Below are 23814 nucleotides of genomic sequence, written 5' to 3'. Positions count from 1 at the left end.
TGTGACACCCAGGAATCCTCTAGTACTTTTTTTTTGTTTATCTTTATTGGAGTACAATTGCTTTACAATTTTTTTTTAAAGTGTTCTGTTAGTTGTTTGAGCTCCATCCTTCTGAATTGTGGGAAAACTATGAGTTTTCTGCCCTGTCCACATCGTTGCTGATGGGAGCTTTGTTTTCTGCTTGTCTTTTCCCCAAGGAGATGATAGAAAGTGACATCTCATCCATGATGTCAGGAATTATTCGAAACTCAGGGCAAAATCACCACCCCTCTCCACAGGAATACAGGTGAGGGCTTCAACAATAACAAATGATATCTTTTTGAATTGTTTAAAGTGTTTATGTGCTGGTTATGTTTTCTGAAATTGACCAAGAACTATGGTTACATTAAATTCTGTGATTTTGCAGGAGAGCGAGAAGATTTTGGTTTTGAAGGTGGTCTCTGAGGGTGTGTGACTTGAGGCGTGGGGCAATGGGACCACTGAAAGCCTGCAGTTTTTTGTCCCCTCCTGGGTGAGAGACTGGGCAACTGGGTAGATGTTAAGATGACAATAGCAGTTATTGCTTCTCCTCCAGTGGTCTTAACAGTGATCCAGGAAATGCCCCCCAAGAAAGGAGAAAGGGCTTGTCCAAGGTCACCAGCAAAGGGAGCGAGGAGGAGAAAAAGGAAGTATCCCAGCCTCTCTCCCTTGAGCCACTGAAGGGCTGCCCTGGTTCCCAGTGCCCCACCCACAAGGCAAGTACCCGTGTCCATGGGTAGAGGGGGCACAGCCCAGATTGTGGAGTGGAGACAGGACAGGGGCTGGCCTGGGAAGAGCAGGCTGTCACGTCAGATCAGCCCTGTTTACCCAGGGGCTGTCTGACCTCCCGGGGCCACTGCAACTCACCAGCGGTGCCTTTGGGGAAGACCGAAGCCCCCAATTAGAGGGCGGCTGCTTCCCAAGAGCTGTGGGCCTGAAGGCTGCCTTCTGAGACCCGAATGAGGCCACACATTCAAACAAGTATTTGCTGAGAGACTGCTGTGGGTGGGGCTGGGACTCCAGATGTGGGCCAGGCACACAGCAGTGTGTGGGCACCTACTGTATGCCCAGCTTGGGAGGCTGCTCAGATGAGCCCCCATTGTACAGGTGAGGAAACCGAGGCTCAGAAAAGTGAAATGGTTTTCCCAAGATCGCACAACCAAAGACCTATGGGCTTCCTTTCTGAGCTGAAAGGGTTTAAATTATGGGAAGTGGGCTGGGGACAGCCTAAGGGTTAGGAGCTTGGCTCTGGAGTCAGTTAGAAACTCAGCTTCTCTGGTTGTGTGGACCTCTGAGCCTCGTTTTCCTCATCCATGAAATGGGGACAGAAATAGTACCCACTGCATAGAGTTGTTAGAAAGATTAAATAACAATTTTAACTCTATCACTTGCCAACTATATGATCTTGGGAAAATCCTGGGGGTCCTGCCGTTCCTTTTCACATGGATTCAGGGCTGTTTTCTTATGTTAAACAGCATAAACAGAAGGCAGAATAACAAAATAACAACAACAACAATAATAATAGCTGGTGGTTTCTTAACCCTTTAGTACCTGCCTGCCCTGTGCCACAACCACCCTATGAGAGTAGCACTCTTGTGCCCATTTGGCAGATGAGGAAACCAAGGCACAGCCAGATTAAGTGACCTTACAAGATGATGCAGGTAGTTATGGGAACAGTGGGGACTCGAACCCTAGGCTGTCCCACCCAGAGGGTACCATGGCCACCACCCCCATGCCCCACTGGTGAAGAGCGCATGGGGTTGGAACAGAGCAAGTTTCTCCACCACCTTACAGCTGTGTGACCCTGGACAAGTCACTGCCCCTCTCTGTGCCTCAGTTTCTTCATCTGGGAAATGGAGCAATGAAAGAGCCCAATTTGTGGGTCATTGGGAGGATCCTGTGCTTCCATCTAGAAATGGTGTTCAGCCAGGCCTGGGGTAGAGTGCTTTCTCATGGAGGGGAGATTTTATGATTATACAGAGACTCCCCCACCCCTTCCAACCACTCCCATTTTTCTCCCTGAATAATAGCCCAGGAGAAGTTTATGGGCTTCTCATTGCTGCTCCCACATCTCCGGAGAATGACTCTGAGGACCACTCAGGCTGCTAGTGCAGCCTGGTTCCAGCCCCCTTGCAGCCCTCCATGCAGCTGCCTGCCCCTCCATCCCCAGGGGCTGAGTTTGGCCGTTAAGTCTCAATGGCTGTGTGCAGGGAGGCTGGGGGCTGGGGGGGGCGTAGCAGCTGGAGGCGGCTGCCCTGTCCCCAGGGAGCTGTCGAGAGTCAGTGGCCAGGCCTAGACAGCAAACGGGCAGGAGCATCCCGGCCTGCCTGGGGCTGAGGATCTCCTGAGCAACGGCTAACAACAGCTCGTGCTCAGCGTGGGTTAGCTGCTTTCCCCTTGGCTCAAAACTAGGAGGGAATCCACTCTTAGGGGTACTAGGAAATAATGAGAGCTATTAAGCACTTACTGTGGGCTAACTCCTTATTTTAGAGGTCAGATCCAACAACCTCCTTTTACAGATTGGAAAACTGAGGCCCAGAGCTGCAAAAGGAGGCAGGCTGCTAGCTCCTTGGAACTTCAGCTTCTCCCAGGGCCATGTGGCTCAGTGCTTATCATTACAGAGCCTTGTGCCGGGTGTTTATTCCCCAAACCCTCAGTCCCTCCTCTAATAAAGGAGGTGACTTTGGGCAAAACCCTTTCCCTCTCTGGACAGTGGTTTTCTCATCAGTGAACCACAGTGCCAGGCACACAGTAGATACTTAATAAATATGCATCGGATGGAGAGATGGATGGATAAATATCACATGAGAAATAGCACATTCACGGAAACTCAGGGAAGTTTCACTCTCAAGTGATGACAAAATCCTGTCCTGTGGACCAGGGCAGGCGGACACCACCTGCCTTTCCTCTTAAGCCTCCCACTGCATTGAGTGTGGCGGATGGTTTACCCCCATTCCAGAGTGGCTCCTCCCATCGGTTGTCATCTCCTTGGCTGAGGGCTCCATATGGCAGCGGCAGTGACCAACTGAGCATCTTTACAACCCTGCACCCTTCAGGGTGTTCAGGTGGCCAGAACAGCTCCTCAGCCTACCCTCGGACAAAGAAAGAGAGCTAGCCTTCCCGGGGTGCAGTCCTCCTTTGGGGTCTTGTGTTTCCACCCCTAGAAACATGCACACAGCATGCCCACGCACACCAAGTCCTGAGCCAAGTTCTAAAAAGGAGAGTCTCTTTTCCAAATTCCTAGTCAAATCATTTCACATTACGCTCACTCTTGGCCCAGCTGGGAATTTCTAAGCTTGCTAAAATGGCATTAGATTTTCTTTTTCCTGTAAACGGTTAGGAACAATATTACAAATGATATGTTCGCTAAATAAACAGCTCCATGAAATGTTTAATCCCTTTTGTGTAAAGGTTGGATCGTAAACAAGAACAGTTGGTAACGATGTAACAATTTCTTACTAACCATATCTCCAGAAGGCAGGTAAAACCTCCTGGTTATGATCATAGCGGACGTGTCTCTCTGTACTGCAGGGATGCTGATCTGACACCCCACTCCCCGCAGAGACAATATTTTCTTGGCAAACCCCTCCTAGTAGCCATGAAAGGCCAGAGGAGAAAAGAAAGAAATGTGGTTTGAGTACCTGCCTGGTGCCCTTTCTTACAGGTTATCTGATCTTATCCTCACAATTTCCCTCTGTGGTGGGAATTCTTATTCCATTTTACAGATGGGAAAACTGAGGCACAGAGATGTGAAGTGACTTGCCCAAGGTCACACAACTACAAAGGCGTTGAGATAGGATTCGAACCCCAAACAGATGTTCCTTCTACTGTGCAATTGCTGTCTCAACTCTGAGAACTCCCAAGATAGGAAATAAAGGGTTAAATGTGGGCTCTGCACTGAGAAGGCAGGAGTAGACAAGAGAGTTAAAATTAATGAGTGATCTCAGGAATCTATGCCATGGGTAGATACTAATGGCACTAGTCATTCCCGGGGATGGAAAGACTGGGAGATGTTGGACTGGTCTGGGAGGGCTTCCTGGGGGAGGTGGTGTCTAAGCTGGGCAGGAAATGGATAGAGATTGGGGAACGCAAGATGTGTTGGAGCTGAACTGGGCTGGACTTGGGGGGATCCCTCTTCCCTTTCCTACTCCAGCACGTATGGAATAAATGCCCACAGGGTGCCTGGCCCTTTGGTGGGTGCTGAACAAAATAGAGGGCCTCTCCACCCTTGCCCTCCTAGAGTGGAAAGACTGGAAACATGTATAAGTGAATCTACCTCACGGCAAAATGCTAAATGTTCTGCAGACACAACACAGGAAGGACCACCAGGGGTGGGGGTGACCAGGGAGGACCTCTCAGAGGAGGGAAATTTTAGGCTGTGTCCAGAAACATGAGAAAGAGCCAGCTGTGAATGAGTGCATGGAACAGCATTCCAGGCAGAGGGAACAGCATGTGCAAAGAGAACATAGAATGTTTGGGGAACTGAAAGATGGACAGGTTTGCTAGAGCAAAAAGAAGGAAGGAAATGGCCAAGGGCCAGATCATGGCAAGGAGCTCGACTCTTACTACCCTGATGGATTTTAAGGACAGTGACAAGTTCTGATGTCCCTTTTGAAAGGTTGCTCTGAATTCTGGGTATGAAATCCATCCATTCCACAAACACTTGCCTAGCACTCGAGCCACGTACTGTACCACGCCCTGCAGTGATTTACCTACCCTGAACCAGGAAGCAGGCCAGGCCCTTTTCTCACCTCTATTCTACACGTGAGAAAACTGAGGTTCAAAGGCATTGAGTCACTTGCACAAGGACCCCCATTAGGAGTGGAGCCAGGACTGGAATCCAGGTACCCCTGGGCTCACCCCATCCAGTGCCCTACTCTCCTGGCTCATCTTCCATCCCTCCATGGGATTAATTAACATGGCTGATCAATTAAGGATATTGTTAATTCATGTTATCAGCTTGGTCCCCTGGCCAGTGCAGAATGGCAGCCATGGACTCCAGTTGTATCTCACTTTGCCCAGGGCTACCACAGAGTCCCCTAACCAGTGGCCCCATCACCATGGAGGCACCTTGCGGCCTGATCCTTCTAAAAATGACGTGATAATCGTTTGCCCTTCCTGCTTACAACTTGATTTATTTCCGCCATACTGGCAGATCATCCAAGTGAAGAGGCTCCAGGGTGGGTGGTTTAAATCCCAGCTCCTTTGCTGACATGCTGTGTGGCTGAGGGGTATACCTTCCTCTTTCTGGGCCTCAGCCATCCAATCTGTGAAATGGGTATGATAAATAGCCATCCCACAGGCCGTCAGGAGACGAGGGAGATGCAGACCTAAGAGGGCTGGCAGGAAGGTGGGCATGCCATGGGGCAGACTTCCCCTTCTTTGAATCCCTAGGTCAATTAGAAAGTTCTCTCCTTGGACAGAGGGAACTTTGTCTGCCTGCCAGAACAGGGCCTGGCAGGTAGGAGTTCAGGAAAAATTTGTGGAATGAAGCTGGTGCTTCCTGAGTGTCGGGTACTCTGCAGGTTGCCCTCCCCATGGAGCCCACTTCACGCTGAATCCATACTCTTTGGAGGATGTTGACACTAATCTGAACCACTGGCATGCAATACACATTGATGTGCTGGGCGCCCTACCTGAACTATCTCATTCAGTCCTTACAGCCCCCTATGAGATGCGTACAGGCGTTAGCACTCCCATTTTACAGATGAGCAAACTGAGGCTCAGAGAGGCAGATGACTGCACACAAATCTAACAACTACTAAGTGACTGAGTGGGATTCAAAGCCAGGCCTGGTGGACCCCAGAGCCTACACTTGTAACCAAGTACACTGAAATGCTGCAAAAAGAGAAACACGGGAGCCAGGACCCAGGCTTTCTAGCTGAGATGGGCTCAGAATGTAGCATTACGGAGGGCGGGCCTGGGCCTTCTGATAAACCCAGAACCTTCAGAGCAAAACTCATTACAGGAAACACAGGTAAAGTGATAAGCATGGAGGAAGCACTTGAGAAATGGCAGCCCCATTATTGCACTGACAAGAAAGGGTTATTACTCTGATGTCGATTTTCCCAGGGTACCACCTGGCTCCTAACCAGGGTCTGCCACCTCTCAGACACTCCATGCTGCAACCCCCTCAGAATGGGACTGTATCCTTCAGCATCCCTCTCCCTTGCAGAGGTGGGCTGCCCACCTCTACAGTTCTCCACCCAAGGTGGCCCTGCAGGTGGTGTGTCCCAGTGGCCGCCCCATGGAGATGGAAGGGGCTCAACCCCCTTGTGTTCCAGATGGGGAAACTGAGGCCTGGGGAGGGTCAGGCTGGAGGTGCTGGGGCCAGTACCTGGGGCCACTGCCAAGAGTCTGCTGAGGTGAGTTCACCTGGCTTGGCCTCACCTTTCCTCTCTGAAAGGGGATGATGATGCCCCTTAAGGGGGTGTGTGTGTGTGTGCACGCGCGCACGCGCATTTTAATAAGAAGAAGATGGATGTGGCTGAGCTTTGAAAAGCAGTGCCTCCTGCATGGGCGGGGAGCCGCGAGTGAACCCTTTTATTCAGAAAGGGGCTCTGGAGTGCTACCTAGGTCTTTTTCTTTTCTTTTTGCCCCCAAAGCTTTCTATTCACTAATGAGGATCCCCTGCTGGTGACAAATCCCCCACTTGGTTTGAGAAGGATGTATTGCCAGGGGTCTCCTTTGGAACCCTTGAGGTAATCGTTTAACCTGCTTTTTCAGGTTAAACTGAAACCAGATGCTTCATCTGATATGATGCTTAAATGAACTGTTAATGTGTTCTCAACAGCCCCCTTAGGGTAGGTGCTATTATTATTATTCTTCCCATTTTATATGTAGGGAAACTGAGGCCCAGGGCAGGTGATGGTCATACAGCCAGGAAGAGGTCAGGCCCGGGCCCGCCTGTCTTGGGGTTCACACCTGCTCCTAACCTTGGGGTGCTACTCTGCCTTCCTAGAGCCCTAGGGCCAGTGGGACCCTGAGGGAACTTCTACTCTGCCAGTAATGCTTTATAGATGGGGAAACTGAGGCCTGGAGAGGGAAAGGGGCTTGCCCAAGATGTTAGAACTTTGGAAATGCAACCAGGGATTTACCTGCAGACTGCTCCCCTGAGTTACAGGGTCTCTGCATCAAAAGGAACCTTGGAGGTTGCTTAAGCCTCATCTTTCATCCAACAGGGGCCTGACAGGTCATCCCTTGGCTCCTACTTGCATGCTCCCAGGATGGAGAGCTCACTACTTCATGAGTTGCCTTATGTGCAGCTCCAATTTTTACAGAGCCCTTCCCCATAACTTCCTCACTGGTGGGAGGGTGGGGTGGAGAACTCTTTTACACCCAAATCTAATAAAACTCAAACTTCCATGAAATCAGCTCCTTAAATGTCCAAATCCAAATCAAATGCCCAGTTGTCTTAAGGCAAGGTAGAAACACCACACATTGTTCCATCAAGATTGAAGAATGTTCCAGAAGGCTGCCGCCTAGTAGGATGCTTTGCGATAATGGGAATGTTCCACATCTGCATGGTCCACTATGGCAGCCATTGGCCACGTGTGGGCACCAAGCACTCAAAATGTGACTGGCGTGACGAAGAAACTGAATCTATCATTTTATTTAATTTTAGTGAGTTTAAATTTAAATAGCCACCTGTGGCTTCCTATCGGGCAGCACAGTGCCTGGATTTTCTAGAACTCACAGAGCACATTTCTTCAACTGTTCCTTGTAGGGCAGGGAGAGAGGACAGTGGGGCTGTAGTCAACCCAGGCTCTGGCTGGGGGACCCTAAACAGGCCTGTTTCTCCTGGGCCTCAGTGTCCCTACCTGGCAAATGGGAAGGTAGTAATGTTAACATACCTCCCTGATCAGGCTCTTGTGAGGATGACGCGAGATCAGCTGTGTAACCCACTTCCATTAGGGACAAGGTGCACCCCAGGGGCTCACTCACCCCAACCTGTGTCCACAGGCTGTAATAAGATTCCATTTTATTTAACTATAAAATTAAATAAAATTACACTGAGCCTTTCACCCCTGCCTGGGCCCCGGGGCAGTGGGGGTGGGGCATCTAGACGGCTGGATCTGTTTGCTCACTTGTCCAATCTCTGAGTAATTATTAAGCACCCACTGTATGCCCGGCCCTGTGATGGGCTCTGGGTATATGGCTCCTCCCAGGGTGCAAGGGTCCTGCTTTAGCATCAGCACCCAGCAGCGAACTCAGCCCCTGTCCTGGCCTCCTCCCTGCCAGACCTGGGGCCCCCCGAGATCTGGGAGTGCAGCCCCTGCCCTCCCTGGGGACATCAGCCAGGTTCAGAAGGTGGAGGCTTGTGGCCCACTAAGGGGCTCCCTGGAGCTCAGAGAAACAGGGGCTCAAGTGGGGGGATGATGACAGGTCCAGAGACGGAGAAGGGAAGGCATCCTTTGTGAAAGAAGAGAAGATACACAGGCGCAATGGAAGGTGCTGGAGGAGGTGGGAACATTTGGTACCCTGGGGCCCAGGGCCCGTCACACACTACATCCGTGTCAGAGCCACGGGGTCACCTGAGCTGGCAGAAGGGTGTGGCGGGGGCCATGGCGCCCCAGCACTGGGCGTGTGGGAATTACCTGGGCGCGGGCGCATGGTTTAACTGCTTTCATCCCCTGAAAGCCTGGCTCAGTGTCTTTAAATAGTGCTGGCACTGGGGACACAGGAATGATGGGTGAGTGAATGTGTGGGACGGAGACAGGTCTGCGAGAGATCTGGGGGCCCTGGATGCCGCATCAGAGAGAGATGGGACAGGAGAAGAGGATGGACATTTACTAAGAGCCTCTTGTGAGCGCTTTGCCTCTGTCATTGTTATCCCACTCTGCAGGGGAGGAAACTGAGGCTCAGGAAGGTTTGCAAGCACATCTGATGTCATCAGGCAGGACAAGTGGAGCCAGGACTTCATCACACTGACACAAGGACAGAGACAGAGAGACATACACAGAGACAAACACAGAGATACCAGCAAGGAAAGAGTGGGAGAGAGTCAGAACAGAGGGACAGGGGTGAGATAGGAGGTGGGGCGTGGTGGGGAGAGTGGAGGGAGCAGATGGAAGGAAGGAGCTGTGTCTCTGAAGTTTCATAGTTTCGTTCTCCTTGTAGCTTCCTCTGGAGGTGACCCTGGGTGGGGAGGCATTAGCGATATGGTGACCTGGGGCTGGCTCTCCTCCTCACCCAGAGATGCAGAGAGTGAGTAGGACAGGTCTTGGGAGATCCCAGGGCGATGGGGCTGGGTTTGCCTCTTCCTTTGCATTGCAAATATCCCATCATTTTCCAGCAGACAAGGAACCCACTCAGGAGACTGACACAGGGTGTGTGTCTCTCTCTCTCTCTCTCACATACACACACACACACACACACTCCAGGGAATAATCCCAAACCCTCGCAGATGGCAGGATGGTTCACAAGGCACTTCGCCTCCACACCAGCAAGCCAGTCCCAGGCAGGGTATAAGATATTACAGCTCTTATTATCATTTGTGCCCATTTTATAGGTGGGAAAACTGAGGCTAGGGATTAAGTGCCTTTCCAAGGGCTATAGCTCAGAAGCCATGGTGGCTCCTGAACCAAGAAGTCTTTCTCTTGTCACAACTGCCAAGGATCCCATGGTTTATGCCACTTAAAATGAAGTGCTAGGAGAGAGCAGGAATGGGGCACATGGGGACACCTTGAATGAGGGAATTCTAGGCACTGGTAAGGGAGAGGTTTGGGGGACCTTTACATGCCACCATGGAGAGGGGGCTGTATGCCTCTTTGCAGGGGCAGGGGAGGGTGGGAGAGAAGGGGACAGAGATGGTCAAGGCCCCGGGCCAGGCAGTGGGGATGGGACACTCCCATTTAGGCCCTAGAGCATCACCTCCTGGTTCCTGTGACACACAGTGGAGAGGTGCCTGGATGCCAGGTGAGCCTAGGGGGCAGCGGGACATGAGCCAGGCTTCGGGGCCCGCAGACTCCATCACAGAGCTCCGGGACATCCACAGCCATCTCAGGAGACCAGCGGGGCCAGCCGGGCCATGTGCCAGGCACATGGAAGCAGGCATTCTGGCCTGAACTGGAGGGGGGACCAGACCACCCTGGGATCCCTGAGGCAGCAGGGGAACAGGACCTGGCTGCCCACCCCCAGAATGAGCAAGCAAACCCCCAAGAAGGGAGAACGGGGGCCAGGCCTGTGACAAAAGTTCAACACACTGGCTCATCTGATCCCTGCAACAACCCAGGGAGATGTGGTCTGTTCCTCTCCCATTTTCCAGATGAGAAAATGGAGGCTCAGGGACCGGAAGTAACTTGTTCAAGGTCTCACAGATGGGGGGGTCATAAGGACTTGAACCCAGATCCATCAACCAAAGCCTGAGCTGCGCCAAAGCCCCTGCCACACCCCCTCAGGGCTGCCCTCCCCCCAGAGCTTAGGGAGGCACTAAAACACAGCTTCCCAGGCCCCAAAGCCCCAGGGTGCGATTCCAGGGTCTGGGCTGGACCTTAGACTCTGCATTTGAACCAGCCCCTGGGTGATGGTCGTTCACACAGCCCTAGCTGAGAGCCCAGGACTCAGGGTGGGGCATCTGCCTGAGAGGACATCCGGTTCTCTGCCTGTGGTGCCGCAGGTACAGCCCAAGATGGCAGCAGACAGACCCAAATTCGAGTCCTGGCTGCAATTTTGCTTTCACCAGTCTGGCCTCAGTTTCCCCATCTGTAAAGTGGGGATGTCTGTTCCCTGTCCCTGTCCTGAGGCTATCTCTTCCCTGTCCCTGTCCTGAGGCTGTCTCAAGGACTCAAGGGGGCAGAGGACGGCTAAAAGTGCTGGATGTGACAGTCACTGTCAAGCAGTTCTCTGGGTTGCTGGCCTGGGGTCAGCCTTTTTTAACCGGCCAAGCAGGCATTTAAATAGTACCACTGTGTGCTGGGCCACAGGGTGATGGGGGGCTCAGGGCCAGCCCTCAGCGAGCCGAGAGCCAGGATGTGGGCAGAGGGATGGCGAGGCAGGACTCACCGGCCCGGGGAGCAGTCAGGATGCAGAGGGGGTCCCTGAGCTTGGGGTCTGGGTGGCAAAGACTTCCTGGAGGAGAAGGTACTCCTGGGCTGGGAGGGGCCACATGGGGAGCCAGGAGCCCCTGCCCTGTTCCTTTCCTGGAGTATGACATTGGAAGCAAACTGCTTCCTTTCTCTCGGCCTCAGTTTCCCCATGGGTAAAATGAGGGGTGGGGTCAGGTGATGTCTGTGGAGACTTTGGCATTAAGAGGCCAGAAGACAGAGTTTGAAGTGAGCCTCCAGGGATGAGCACAGTTTGGGTGGGGGAGGAAGAACCAAAAGGGCTTTCCTAGCATGGAGGTGGGGCCATGGGGTGCCAGGGGCAGGACAGACGCTGGGGCTGCTGCTATGAGGGAAGGGGAGGCCCAACAGGGCTTACAAACAGCAGGAAAAAAAGAAAAGAACGATCAGAAGAGCACCATTAACTCAGCCCCTACCACATGTGCAGCTGTGTGCTAAGCAGTTACATTATGTGATTCTCACTCTGGGGGAAATAAGCTCAGAGCATTTGAGAGCTCGGGGCCTCAGTTTCTCCATCTGTAAAATGGGCATGTATGGAGCCCAGCATCTGGCATACAAGAAGTGCTCAGTAAATGGAAGCCGCTAGTGGTAGCTGCAGCACGGGCAGGTCTGTGTGACCCCAGAGCCCAAAGCTCTGATGTATTTCCAGTCCCCTGAGGACTTGGCTGATATTATCATTAACATTAATATTGACATTAATGAAGGCAAAGTCAGGCATGGTTCCAAGTCTTTTCATGCAACAATATGTTTAATCCTCAGCATACCCTATGTGATAGGAACTATTATTTAGCCCCACTTTACAGATCAAAAACTGAGGCTCAGAGAGGTTAAGTCAGTGGCCCCAAGGGCCACTGGTAAGTGAAGATCAGGATTAGAACCTAGAGTCCAAGCTCTTAACCAACACATAATCTAACAGATTCGCCCTGCCACCAGAGATCCTGCTCCATGCTGATGCCCAGGAACCTGGTGTGTTTACAAGTCCCCCACCACCATTCAGGGGGCTCTGATGGGCCCCCCTCTTGAGAAACCTGCCACCAGGGCCTCATTTCCACTCCTCCCTGAGGCCCCAGCGCCAGGTAGAGCAGCAAGGGCACTGGGGAGCCAGAGCAGGTCACTGAGCAGGAGTGGAGCTCATACCCCCAGACGCTGGGAGGTCGGCTGGCCGTGGGGCGAGGAGGGGCCTGGGTCGGGGCTGGCCAGGCTCTCCCGACAGCGGGCGGCACATCAAGCCCTGCCCCTCAGCCTCACCCCCTGGTCTCCACGGGCCCGACGGGACAGATGGCATCGCCCAGGCCTGGCCTGTGGCTGTCACTTGTCCAGATGAGTTATGAGTGGGTCAAATGGGCGGCAGCCGCGGGGGCTGTAAAAACAATTGCAGGGAGACCCCAGTACAATGGGAGCCACGTGCCATGGGGGCAACAGTCGTTTGTCACACAATGGGCCGCCAGGGGACAGCAGCCGGGCCAACTGCTGCTACGGACACGGACCAGTCGAGTTTTCAAATCGTTTCCAGGCCCTGTTTTCCTACGAGGCAGCCAATCACTGGGGCAGCCGGGTGGTCACCTGATGCCAGCTTGGTGGGCTGAGGGCCCAGGCCCGGCTACAACCGAGCAGCGGGTGCCATGGCAACGCTAATTGTGGCCCTAAAACACAAGGAAAGAGAGAGCAGGAGAGATGGGAAGGAGGGGGGAAGAGAGACAGAGTGAGGGAAGGAGGGAGAACACAGGCCTGAGGCAGCCATGCGGATGGCAGGAGGGGGCGGAGGCTGATGCCCCAGCTGGGTCCACGGTCACGTGCGTGAGAAAACCACAGGCTGCAGCTCTCGCGCGCTCTCTCTCTCTGAGGCCCCAGGACACCTAGTTTTGAAACCTGGAGTTTAGAATTTGGACGGTGGGCCTCTGGGCAACAGACCAGAAAGCGCCTGGCCTGCAGGGCCGCAGGTGTGCTGGGTGAGGCGTGGGCTCCTGGCTGGTTTGCAGTCACATTATAACACGGGCAGGATGCTGTGAGGCCCGGGGCCCTGGAGCTGTGGGGCGAGCGTGACTTCAAGGCCACCGGGGAGCCATGGTTACCCCAAACTGGGGTACCTGCCTGCTGTCCTCGATGGGCAGACTTTTTCTTTCCACAGAAAGCGATGCTTTTGCTTGTGAATCAGTTGAGGGTTGGTGGGTGTGGGTCCTAACTGGAACCTCCAGGGGCTGCCTGGGGCCACGGTGAAGAGTTCAGGCTGGGCTCCCAGCCCCACCCCTTCCTGTTCCGTGTGGCCTTGGGCAGGTGACTCAGTGCCCTGAGCCTCAGTCTCCCCATCTGTGAAATGAGAATAATAATAACACCTGCCTCATCAGGTGACGGGTGTTCTGTGGGTTAATACCTGTGAAGGACTTGATTCAGTACCTGGCACTTAGTAAGTGCTCAACAGACATTAATGTTTATTATTTGGGGGTAGGGGCTAAGTAAGACGTGTTAAGTGAATAAAGGAAGGGAAGATTTGAGGGTGTGCGATCTGGCTGCCAAAGGGGGATATCTGGGGGTGGGCAGATTGGAGGATTAGGGTGGCTTGGGGGAGGTGAGAGGCTAAAGGGGGTGATTCCAGAGGTAGGCGAGCCCCCCAAGAGCTGGCCTGAGCTCCCCGCCCCTGCCCGAGCTCCTGCCCCTCCCCGCAGGCTCCTGGCCACCACCGGCGATGATGACCTTCCCGGGGACCTGCAATCACTGTCGTGGCTCACGGCCGTGGACGTGCCGAGGCTGCAGCAGAGGGCGAGTGGCCATGTGGACCTGGGTGGCCCCAGTGCACCGCACGCGCACCCAGGTAGGCGCGGGGGCGAAGTGAGGTGGCGTGAGGGTGGTGCGGGGGAGGGGCGACGCCCAGCACTGCCATCCACCACTGTGTGACGTGGCCAGGTCACCTTCTCTCTCTCTGGGCCTCTGTTTCTGCCTCTGTAAAATGGGACTAACTCTACCTTCCCCAGAGGGATGTGGTTTGTTCATATGCGCATCACTGTGTGCCAGGCTCTGTGTGAGCTAAGTTTTCAGCAGCAAATAAAGACAGACCTTCCCTTACCCCTGTACATCTTGAACACCTAGAGCAGTCAGCAAACGACGGTCTCCGGAACCAAATGCAGCCTGTGGCCTGTGGCCTTTGTGTTAAGAATGCTTTTACATTTTTCAAGGGTTATTAAAAAACAAAGAAGACAGATCACATGGCTGGCAAAACCTAAAATATTTGCTGTCTGACCCTTTACAGAAGTTTATTTCATTTACCTCTAAAAAGTAAAGAAGTACTTTGAGGGGGAGGAGGGGAGGAGAGATAAATTAGGAGTTTGGGATTAACATATACACACTACTATTGATATATATAAAATAAACAACAAGGACCTACTGTATAGCACAGGGAACTATACTCAATATTTTGTATAACCTATAAGGGAAAAGAATATGAAAAAGGACATATATATATGAATCGCTTTGCTGTACACCTGAAACTGACACAACATTGTAAATTAACTACGCTGCAATTTTTTCTTTTTTGGTGGCACCGGGTCTTAGTGGTGGCAGGCGGGCTCCTTAGTTGTGGCACGTGAGCTCTTAGTTGCGACATGCATGTGGGATCTAGTTCCCTGACCAGGGATCGAACATGGGCCCCCTGCATTGGGAGCGCAGAGTCTTATCCACTGTGCCACCAGGGAAGTCCCTACGCTGCAATTTTAAAAAATGATTATAAAAAATTTTTTTTTAAAGTACTTTGACTTCTTCAAAGAAAGTGCTGAGCTCAGGACCTGGCACAGTAGGTGCTCAGTAAGTGGCAGCTAGTTGCAGTCAAAGCAAGAGGATTAAATGTTTAGGGACACAAAAGTGTCAAAGAAAAACAGTCAACAAAAACAATCACTGCAGTACATGCACTAGGCAGCCTTCCTTCCCCAAGACGGAGGATTAACTACACAAACACTGGGTTTGCTTCTGTCCTCTTATGAGTGGTTCTCAAGTTCCTATATTTTATAAAGCTATATTCTTAAAATAAAATACAGATGCTACAAGCAGGAATATATTGTTCTCACAGACTTCTGTATTTCTGTGCTAAAATTAATGGAATCAGATTTTTAGATAAGTGTAATTTTCTCTCCAGCAGACCAAGTTGTTAAATCTGAATTGAATGCCTGTCAGTGATCAAAAGAAACTCAAAAAATGGACCAGAGCGAGGCTTTTGGTATTTAAAAATAAATATGCTGTGGTAATTTTAAGCTAGAAAAAAAAAATCGGGCTTCCCTGGTGGCGCAGTGGTTGAGAATCTGCCTGCTAATGCAGAGGACACGGGTTCGAGCCCTGGTCTGGGAAGATCCCACATGCCACGGAGCGACTAGGCCCGTGAGCCACAATTGCTGAGCCTGCGCGTCTGGAGCCTGTGCTCCGCAACAAGAGAGGCCGCGATATAGTGAGAGGCCCACGCACCGCGATGAAGAGTGGCCCCCACTTGCCGCAACTAGAGAAAGCCCTCGCACAGAAACGAAGACCCAACACAGCCATAAGTAAAATAAATAAATTAAAAAAAAAAAAAAAAATCACCACAGTACATTAAAAGTACCCGTAGTTGAAAAATTAATGCCTAGGAGTTAGTCTTTCTTTCTTTCTTCCTTTCCTTCCTTCCTTCCTTTCTCTGTGCTGCGTGTGGCATGTGGGAATCTTAGTTCCCCGACCAGGGATCGAACCCACTCCCCCTGCAGTGGAGGCACAGTCCTAACCGCTGGACTGCCAGGGAAGTCCCCAGTAGTATGTCTTTCATTGGACAAATTGTTCTTGGCCAAGTAGCAGGGGTCAGCAAACTTTCTGTAAAGGGCCAGTAAATATTTTAGACCCTGTAACCCAGATGGTCTCTGTTGAAACTTTCCAACTTTGTCACTGATGTGCAAAACCAGCCATACACAATATGTAAGTGAATGGGTGTAGTGTGCCAATAAAACTTTATTTAAAAAAACATGCTGTGGGGCTTCCCTGGTGGTGCAGTGGTTAAGAAGCCGCCTGCCAATGCAAGGGACACTGGTTCGAGCCCTGGTCCAGGAAGATCCCACATGCCACGGAGCAACTAAGCCCACGCGCCACAACTACTGAGCCTGCGTGCCACAACTACTGAAGTCCGTGTGCCTAGAGCCCGTGCTCCACAACAAGAGAAGCCACCACAATGAGAAGCCCGTGCACCACAATGAAGGGTAGCCCCCGCTCGCCACAGCTAGAGAAAGCCCATGCGCAGCAACGAAGACCCAACACTGCCAGAAATAAATTAATTAATTAAAAAAAAATCCTGTGGGCCAATCTGGCCTAGTGGCCAATAGTTTGTCAATCCCTGATCTAGAAGCCCAAGGGGACAGCTGTGTGACCTTGGGCGGGTGCCTTCCCCTCTGAACCTCCTTCCTCATCTGCAACGAAAAGATAATAAAACTGCCCTCATGGGGTGTTGTGAGGACTCGATGCAGAAAGTACCTTGCACACAGTAGGTGTTCCGTAGACGTAAACTGTGAAATAAGAAAGCCCCTTCCATCACTGCACACCTCCTGCGTGCCTGTCACTATGCCAGGTGTTTGGAGCCCTGAGTCACATAAAATATGGTCCTGGCTCTCAGGGAGCTAAGGATCTGGTCAGACAGAAGGACAAGGCAGACAGACCAAAGCACAAAGGATGAGCCCAGGTGGCAGCCAGAACTCAGAGGAGAGCTGAAGGCCCCAAAGCAGGATCATCTTGTACATCAGCTTTGCTTGATTGGAGGTGGCTACCTAAAATCAGGCTGGTGCAGTGAGAATCTGTGATAGATTAGCAATGTCTGTCACAGGCCCAGCACAGGAGAAGGGGGGTACATCTGCTATCCCTGAGCTAATGCTTGGCAGAAGAGCAGATAGGGGTCCACAGCTGATAGGAACCCACTCTCCACCACTATACCCAGAGAAGTAATTTGTCAAGTACCTATTATATGCCGGGCCCCAAGGGTGGGGCATGGCTGCATTCTCTGGAGGTGCCCAGGGACTGGGCTGTCCCTGCCCGCAGCCACCATTCCCCCAGCCTGGGCATCTCTGTGCTTCCTTTATCCAGGTGCCTTGGCCAGGGCAGCTGACCTGCATGTGGGAGCCGCCCCAGGTCCCCTGCTCCACGGCCCAGCTGGCATGGCCCCCCAATGCATGCTGGGTCTGGGTCACCTGACCAACCATGGAGCCAGCGTAAGTGCCACCGCAGGGGTCATGGAGGGAGGGGGGTGTCCGACAGGGCTGGAGTCCCCCCTTGATCCTCTGTCTCCTTCTCTCCCGGCCCCAGCAAATGAACCAGTTCCCTGTGGGGGGCCAGCCCACATCCAGCCTGCAGGACCCACCACAGCTGTACTCTCCCAACTCCCAACCACAGTTCCCGCTACCCCCGGGTGTCCAGCAGGTACCGGGGGCTTGGAGGGGCCCTGGACTCAGAGGCAGACACTCCTGACTTGGACTGGCTAGGGACTGTTCTGAGCCTCAGTTTACCTACCTGGAACATGGGAATAACATTCTTCACCATGTCATGGGGTTGTTCATTTGGCTCCCCCGAAAACCCTGCGGTGGGCGGAGACAAGACGGTCTGCTGCGGTTGTAAACCCTGCATCTGGCTCTTTGAGATGGGGTGGAGTGGGGTCATCGTGAGTGACTGATGCTCTCTCTCACCTTCTCTCTCTCTGCCACTCTTCCCCGTCCCCACCCGTGGGAAGTGCGCTCCTGTGGGCCTGTATGGTTCCCCGTTTGGGGCACGGCCTCCCTACCCCCAGCCCCGCATGGCTGTGCATTCATCTCAGGAACTGCACCCCAAACACTACCCCAAGCCCATCTATTCATACAGGTGAGGTCCAGGGGGGCTGGGACTGTGGGGACCTCAGGGAGGAGAGGGGTGAGGGCTGCCTTGAGGGCACCTCAGACAGCTGGGTGTGGTGGCCCAGGCTTCCAAGGGGGAGGCTTCGGGGAGTGGGGAACCCCCAGGTGGGACCCGTTCTTAGGAAGTACTGTCATGTGGTCAGCCAACCCCCAGGGTTGAGAACCCACCCCAGACACAGAGCCCAGCACTCCACTCTGTCACTCACAAGCTGTGTGGTCTTGGGGAAGTGGCTTGGCCTCTCTGAGCTTCAGTTCCCTCTGATGTAAAAAGTCATCAAATAATAGTATTATGTACCTCACAAGATTTTGGGGAGGGGGGTAAGCAGCCTAGCGAAAGTCTAAAGGCCCATTAGTTATGGGAAACGGATAGAAAGGAGGAAAAGACAAGGTTTCTCAAATCGGTACCAATGGCTGAGCTCAGGATCAAGGTCAGGGGGTGGGAAAGACAGGGCCAGGAAAAGGTATCAAGAGCTAACACTATGTGTAGGGGCTGGTACCAGTAGGGTTAAGCAGGGACAGCTCCCTGGCAGAGGAGGCTTGGGCTGTCAGCCTGAGACGACTTCATGCCTGGCCTGCCCCACATTTTGCCTCCAGCTGTCTGATCGCCATGGCCCTGAAGAACAGCAAGACAGGCAGCCTGCCCGTGAGCGAGATCTACAGCTTCATGAAGGAGCACTTCCCCTACTTCAAGGTGAGGGGCCCAGCCAGGGTAGGGATGTTGGAGTAGCTCTGGCCTCTCCCTGGCACTGCCAGAACCCAGGATTGGCCCCGGGCCAAACGGGACCGCCCTTTTAGTCCCCTAGTTATGTCCATAGACACCTATAATGTGCACTCACACAGACATGGGCCAAGAAATCCCGAGAGAGAAGGGGGCATTTGAGCTGGGCTCTGACGGATGAAGAGGACTTCACCAGGCATCCCAGGGGGCAAAGGGTAGAGGTCCAACCTAGTTATTCAGCACAGACTCAGTAAAACATAATGATGCTAAACAGACTTGGTGAGAACCTTTGCCTCTCTGAGCCTCAGTTTCACCCTCTGTGCCTCAGTTTCCCCCTCTATAAGATGGGGAGAATGATACCCAGCTGGCAAGGTTAGTAAGGATCTGCATGTAAAGGCACTGGCAGCTCCTGGAACCTGGTTGACCATTAGTAAGAGAGAGACAGAGAGACAGAGAGAGAATAAAATGAATAGGGTATGAGGTGCATTGCAATATCTGGTTACCTAACAATAAAGTATGAGCATTTATAAAAATGATCGGCATTTAATGCACTCGACCAGTTATCCACATACTAGCATCATCTTTCTTGCTTCCTGAGTGGGAGAGAAAGAGCGGGAGATCTGGCGGCCCTGGGCCTTGTCCTCATGTCTTAACCACTGCCCAGAGCTAAAGTGCAGCTGCCCCTTTAATCAGGGCATGGACCCTCCCGTTTGCCACAGTTTGCCCCGCTGTTCTCTCTTGTCTTCCCGACTCGAGGTTGAGCATTGGACACTGACATCGTCCCCCTGCCCCTCTAGCCCTGAGTCTGAGATCCCCAAGGAGAGAGAGGGTTCAGAGGGGCGTCCCTGCAGGGGTCTCCCACGGGCCCATTTCTCCCCACAGACGGCTCCCGACGGCTGGAAGAACTCAGTGCGACACAACCTGTCCCTGAACAAGTGCTTTGAGAAGGTGGAGAATAAGATGAGCGGCTCCTCGCGGAAGGGCTGCCTGTGGGCCCTGAACCTGGCCCGCATCGACAAGATGGAGGAGGAGATGCACAAGTGGAAGAGGAAGGACCTGGCCGCCATCCACCGGAGCATGGCCAACCCCGGTGAGGCCCGGGTGCCCCGCCTCACACACACACACACACACACACCCCTGCACGCACACACGCACACACACACAGACACACACCCCGGAGCATGGCCAACCCCGGTGAGGCCCAAGTGTCCCGCCTCACACACTCACACACACTCACACTCACACACACACACACACACACACCCGGCATCCTGCATGGCCAACCCCGGTGAGGCCCGGGTGCCCCGCCACACACACACACACACACACACACACACACACACACACACACACACACACACACACACACACACACACCCGGCATCCTGCCCATCCCACAACGAGCCCAGTCACCATGGCGGGGACATGGGCACCTGGTGACTGTCCCCCCTCCTCTCCCCTGAATACACCTCTCCTCTCCATCCCTACGTGGTGGCTGGTCCATTGAAGGGTCTGGTCAGAAACATAAAAAGCTGTAGAATCTCGCTAACAACCCCAGTTTCTCCCACAGACATGTCGAACGAAACAACCATGGGAAAGCATGGCTTCCTTACCTTTCTTACCACATCAGTACAGATGCCCAAAGTAATAAAACAATAACACCCAGTGTGGGCTAGGATGTGGAGAAATCAGCAGCATCATGTACAATTGGTGGGAACGTAAGCTGTGAAACTTTTCCGGGGCAAAGTAATGTAGCGAAAACCTGCAAACTTGGTCCTCCAATTTGGTCCACTTATTCTACTCTGGCAGTTTATGCTGAAGAAATCAAAGATTTGACCAAAAGGTTTATGAACAAAGTTATCCATCATGAAGTGATTTCTGATAGTAAAAAACTGAAAGCAATCTAGACAACCTGCAATAGGGGATTATTTAAATAGATATAATGTTATACCGTGCAAGTATTAGAGATAAAAATATTTTGGGAATATAAAGAAATGCTCCCAATACAATAAGTGAAAAGAGGCAGGTTATGAATCAATATACACAGCATGGTCACATTCTAAAATGCGTATATATCCACACCCATTTGTGTATATATATGTGTGTGTGTGTGTATACATATATATATACATACACACACATACACTCACACATATGTATATATCTATAGACATACATGTATACACACACACACGCACACACACGGACTGGAAGAAATATACCAAAATCTTTACTGTGAATGGAGAGACCACTGATAATTTTTATATTCTTCACGTTTCTCTATTTTCTAAATCTTCTACCCTGTTCATGAATTACTTTTAGATTAGAAAAAAATATTGTACCCGCTTTTTTTTTTTACTTAAGAGATGGAAGCTGGGAACATACAAGTGACATATGAATGGAAAGAGTGACATGGGAGGCTAATGCCACCCAGCCTTAGGAATATCTGGCCTGGCCCCGTGAATGTCATCGTGTTTGAGGTCTGAGTATCAAGGGGGATGGGCGTCTAGCTCAGAGATGAACAATTCAATAAGATGGGGAGAAAGACCAGAGCAGGGTCCAGTAGGCCCTCAGCTGAGAGCTCCGGGGTCTGGTTCGAGATCCAGGGCCCGTCCGGACACATATTTGGTGTGAGCTAGGGCAGGCCATTTCACCTTCTAAATTCAAAGTGTCCTCGTTTCTAAAATGGGTGCAACCCAAATAGATCCTGGGACCCTAGTGACCAGTCTCGGAACTGTGTTGCAGTCAATGAGATACAAGCCAACCACCAAAAATAATTCAAGAGTAATTTGCATCTTGTTTCTATCCAAGAGCATTAAGGAGGATCCAATTTTCAATCCACAGCAACGCTTCGTGTCTCTTTATCAGCAGGGAGTGGCTAGGACCCCTTGTATGTTAATACATGTTGTCCCAATCTCGTGGGATTTGTAATCTCTGCCTTACCTCCCTCTCGTAGGGCTGTTATGAGGTTTAAGTGAAGTCCTAGAGTTACAGGATTGTCCCATAAAACACTGTCCCCATGGGAGGAGCTCTGCTATCTGAGACGCCCCTCATTCCTCAAAGTCCCTATGTAATCTGATTTCATTCCATTTCCACAACCCTGTGCAGAGTGTGTGATGCCATCTCATAGATGAAGAGACTGAGGTCAGAGTCCAAGAGGCTTGCTAAAATCACTGGGATTTGAATCCAGGCCTGGGCTGGGGCCCAGAAACTGTAGGGTGGCTTCTGATGAGTGACCTCTCCCACTTGCCTGCAGAGGAGCTGGACAAGCTGATCTCGGACAGGCCAGAAAGCTGCCGACGCCCCCGCAAGCCAGGGGAGCCCGAGGCCCCCGTGCTGACCCATGCCACCACGGTGGCCATGGCCCACAGCTGCCTGGCCGTCTCCCAGCTCCCACCCCAGCCGCTGATGACCCTGTCCCTGCAGTCGGTTCCCCTGCACCACCAGGTCCAGCCCCAGGCACATCTCACCCCAGACTCTCCTGCCCCGGCCCAGACCCCACCCCTGCATGCCCTGCCGGACCTGAGCCCCAGCCCCCTCCCCCAGCCCACCATGGGAAGGGCACCTGTGGACTTCATCAACATCAGCGCTGACATGAACACCGAGGTGGACGCCCTGGACCCCAGCATCATGGACTTCGCTCTGCAGGGTGAGGCTGGAGGAAGGGGGTGAGGGGAACAGAGGGGGGAGGGGCAGGCTGGGGGAGGAGCAGCCCGGAAGGTCAGGGAGGGCAAGGGAAAGGAGGGCGGTCTGCATTTACCCCGCAGCTCGTCCCTTCAAAAAACACTTCCCAGCCACCTAATCCTAGCTAATTACAGCAAGCATTTAGTTAGCACTTACGGTATACCAGGCCTCGTGCCAAGCACTTCAGAGGCATCGTCCTGCGACAGTCCTGGGAGGCCACTGCCCTTTCATATACCCATTCTGCCGATGAGGAAACTGAGGCCAAGAGAAGTGAAGCCACTGGCCTGAGGTCGTCCGGCTAGTAAGTGGCAGAGCTGGGATTTCAACCCGGGCCTCTCCGACCCCAAACTTTCCACCAGTAACTGCTTCAACCTGCATGTGCCAACCTCGTGCCAGGTCACACTCTGACCCACGTGGTCACGGGGAACGAATGAATGAATGAATGAATGAGCCAGGGGAGTTCAGGCTTCAGTGGAGGCTCATAAGTCATCCATTCACTAACACTGGTGCGCCTACTGTGTGCCAGCCAACGGCCAAGAAATCCTCTGCCCTCAAGGAGTTGCGTGTCTAGTGAGGGAAATGGACAAGGTATCAGGTTAGTTAGCAGGTTAGTCAGTTATAGCTGTGAAATGGGTATGTGTGAACTGCCCTGCTTCTCCGCCTGGAGACGTGCTGGGAAAATCATGGTTTTGTCCCCTGGCTTTGACCATGATGGTACCACTTAACGAGGGCCGAGCATTTCCCGCTCATCCCCTATTTCAGCCTCTCAATCCTAGGCGGTGGGTTCTCTGATCATCTCATTTCCTCCCGAGGAGCCCAAGGCTCCGAGATGGTAGTGACGTTCCCAAGGACGCCCAGTGGAGAGGGAAGGGCCGGGATCGCTGACTCCTCCATGCTGTCCTGCGACGCGTGACTTTAAACACCACACGTGGTCTTTGCCTCAGCCCTAAGACGGCCTTCGAACTCGGGTCCGTTTGACATGAACGCTCTTGTCTTTGAAAGGGAACCTCTGGGAGGAGATTAAGGATGAAGGCTTCAGCCTGGACACACTGGGCGCCTTCGGAGACTCCCCACTGGGCTGTGAGCTGGGGGCCTCGGGCCTGACCCCCGTCTCTGGCGGCAGTGACCAGTCCTTCCCGGACCTGCAGGTGACCGGCCTCTACACCACCTACTCGACCCCGGACAGTGCGGCTACGTCAGCCGCCAGCTCCTCCTCTCAGTACCTGGGTGCCCCGGGGAACAAGCCTATAGCCCTGCTCTGAGCGCACGGCCTCGCCTGCCCCAGAACCTGGGCCCAGGAAGGATGCTCACCGAGCCGGGTGTTCCTGCAAGAAAGGCCCCTCACCCTCCCACAGGCCTCTGAACCATCGCTGGGGCTGCTGGCCGACAGGGCAGTAGTTGCTCTCCTCCCTGACCTCCACGGGAAGTTTCTGGGGCCTCCCCAAGTCAGGGGGAC

General features: G+C 52.7%; 1 protein-coding gene across 1 annotated transcript; it reads left to right on the top strand.

The window, feature by feature from the left end:
* The first annotated feature begins 200 nt into the window (after positions 1 to 200).
* FOXN4 (forkhead box N4) lies at positions 201 to 23620 on the top strand. The gene is made up of 9 exons (XM_007180095.2): positions 201 to 286; positions 13745 to 13890; positions 17157 to 17281; positions 17376 to 17489; positions 17797 to 17924; positions 18551 to 18647; positions 19557 to 19764; positions 21931 to 22323; positions 23361 to 23620. Exons 1-9 carry the CDS (start codon positions 201 to 203, stop codon positions 23618 to 23620), a joined length of 1557 nt encoding a protein of 518 aa, XP_007180157.2.
* Positions 23621 to 23814: the final 194 nt, after the last annotated feature.

The sequence above is a fragment of the Balaenoptera acutorostrata genome, chromosome 13 (genome assembly GCF_949987535.1).
Source record: "Balaenoptera acutorostrata chromosome 13, mBalAcu1.1, whole genome shotgun sequence".
NCBI lineage: Eukaryota > Metazoa > Chordata > Mammalia > Artiodactyla > Balaenopteridae > Balaenoptera > Balaenoptera acutorostrata.
This window is presented reverse-complemented; position numbering and strand designations above follow the sequence as displayed.

What these genes read in the sequence shown, in the direction of transcription:
- FOXN4 (XM_007180095.2), top strand. Translation starts at nt 201, where the DNA reads ATGATAGAAAGTGACATCTCATCCATGATGTCAGGAATTATTCGAAAC. An exon ending in AGCACTTCCCCTACTTCAAG is followed by an intron (nt 18,648 to 19,556) that starts GTGAGGGGCCCA and finishes TTCTCCCCACAG; the next exon opens with ACGGCTCCCGACGGCTGGAA. An exon ending in CATGGACTTCGCTCTGCAGG is followed by an intron (nt 22,324 to 23,360) that starts GTGAGGCTGGAG and finishes TGTCTTTGAAAG; the next exon opens with GGAACCTCTGGGAGGAGATT.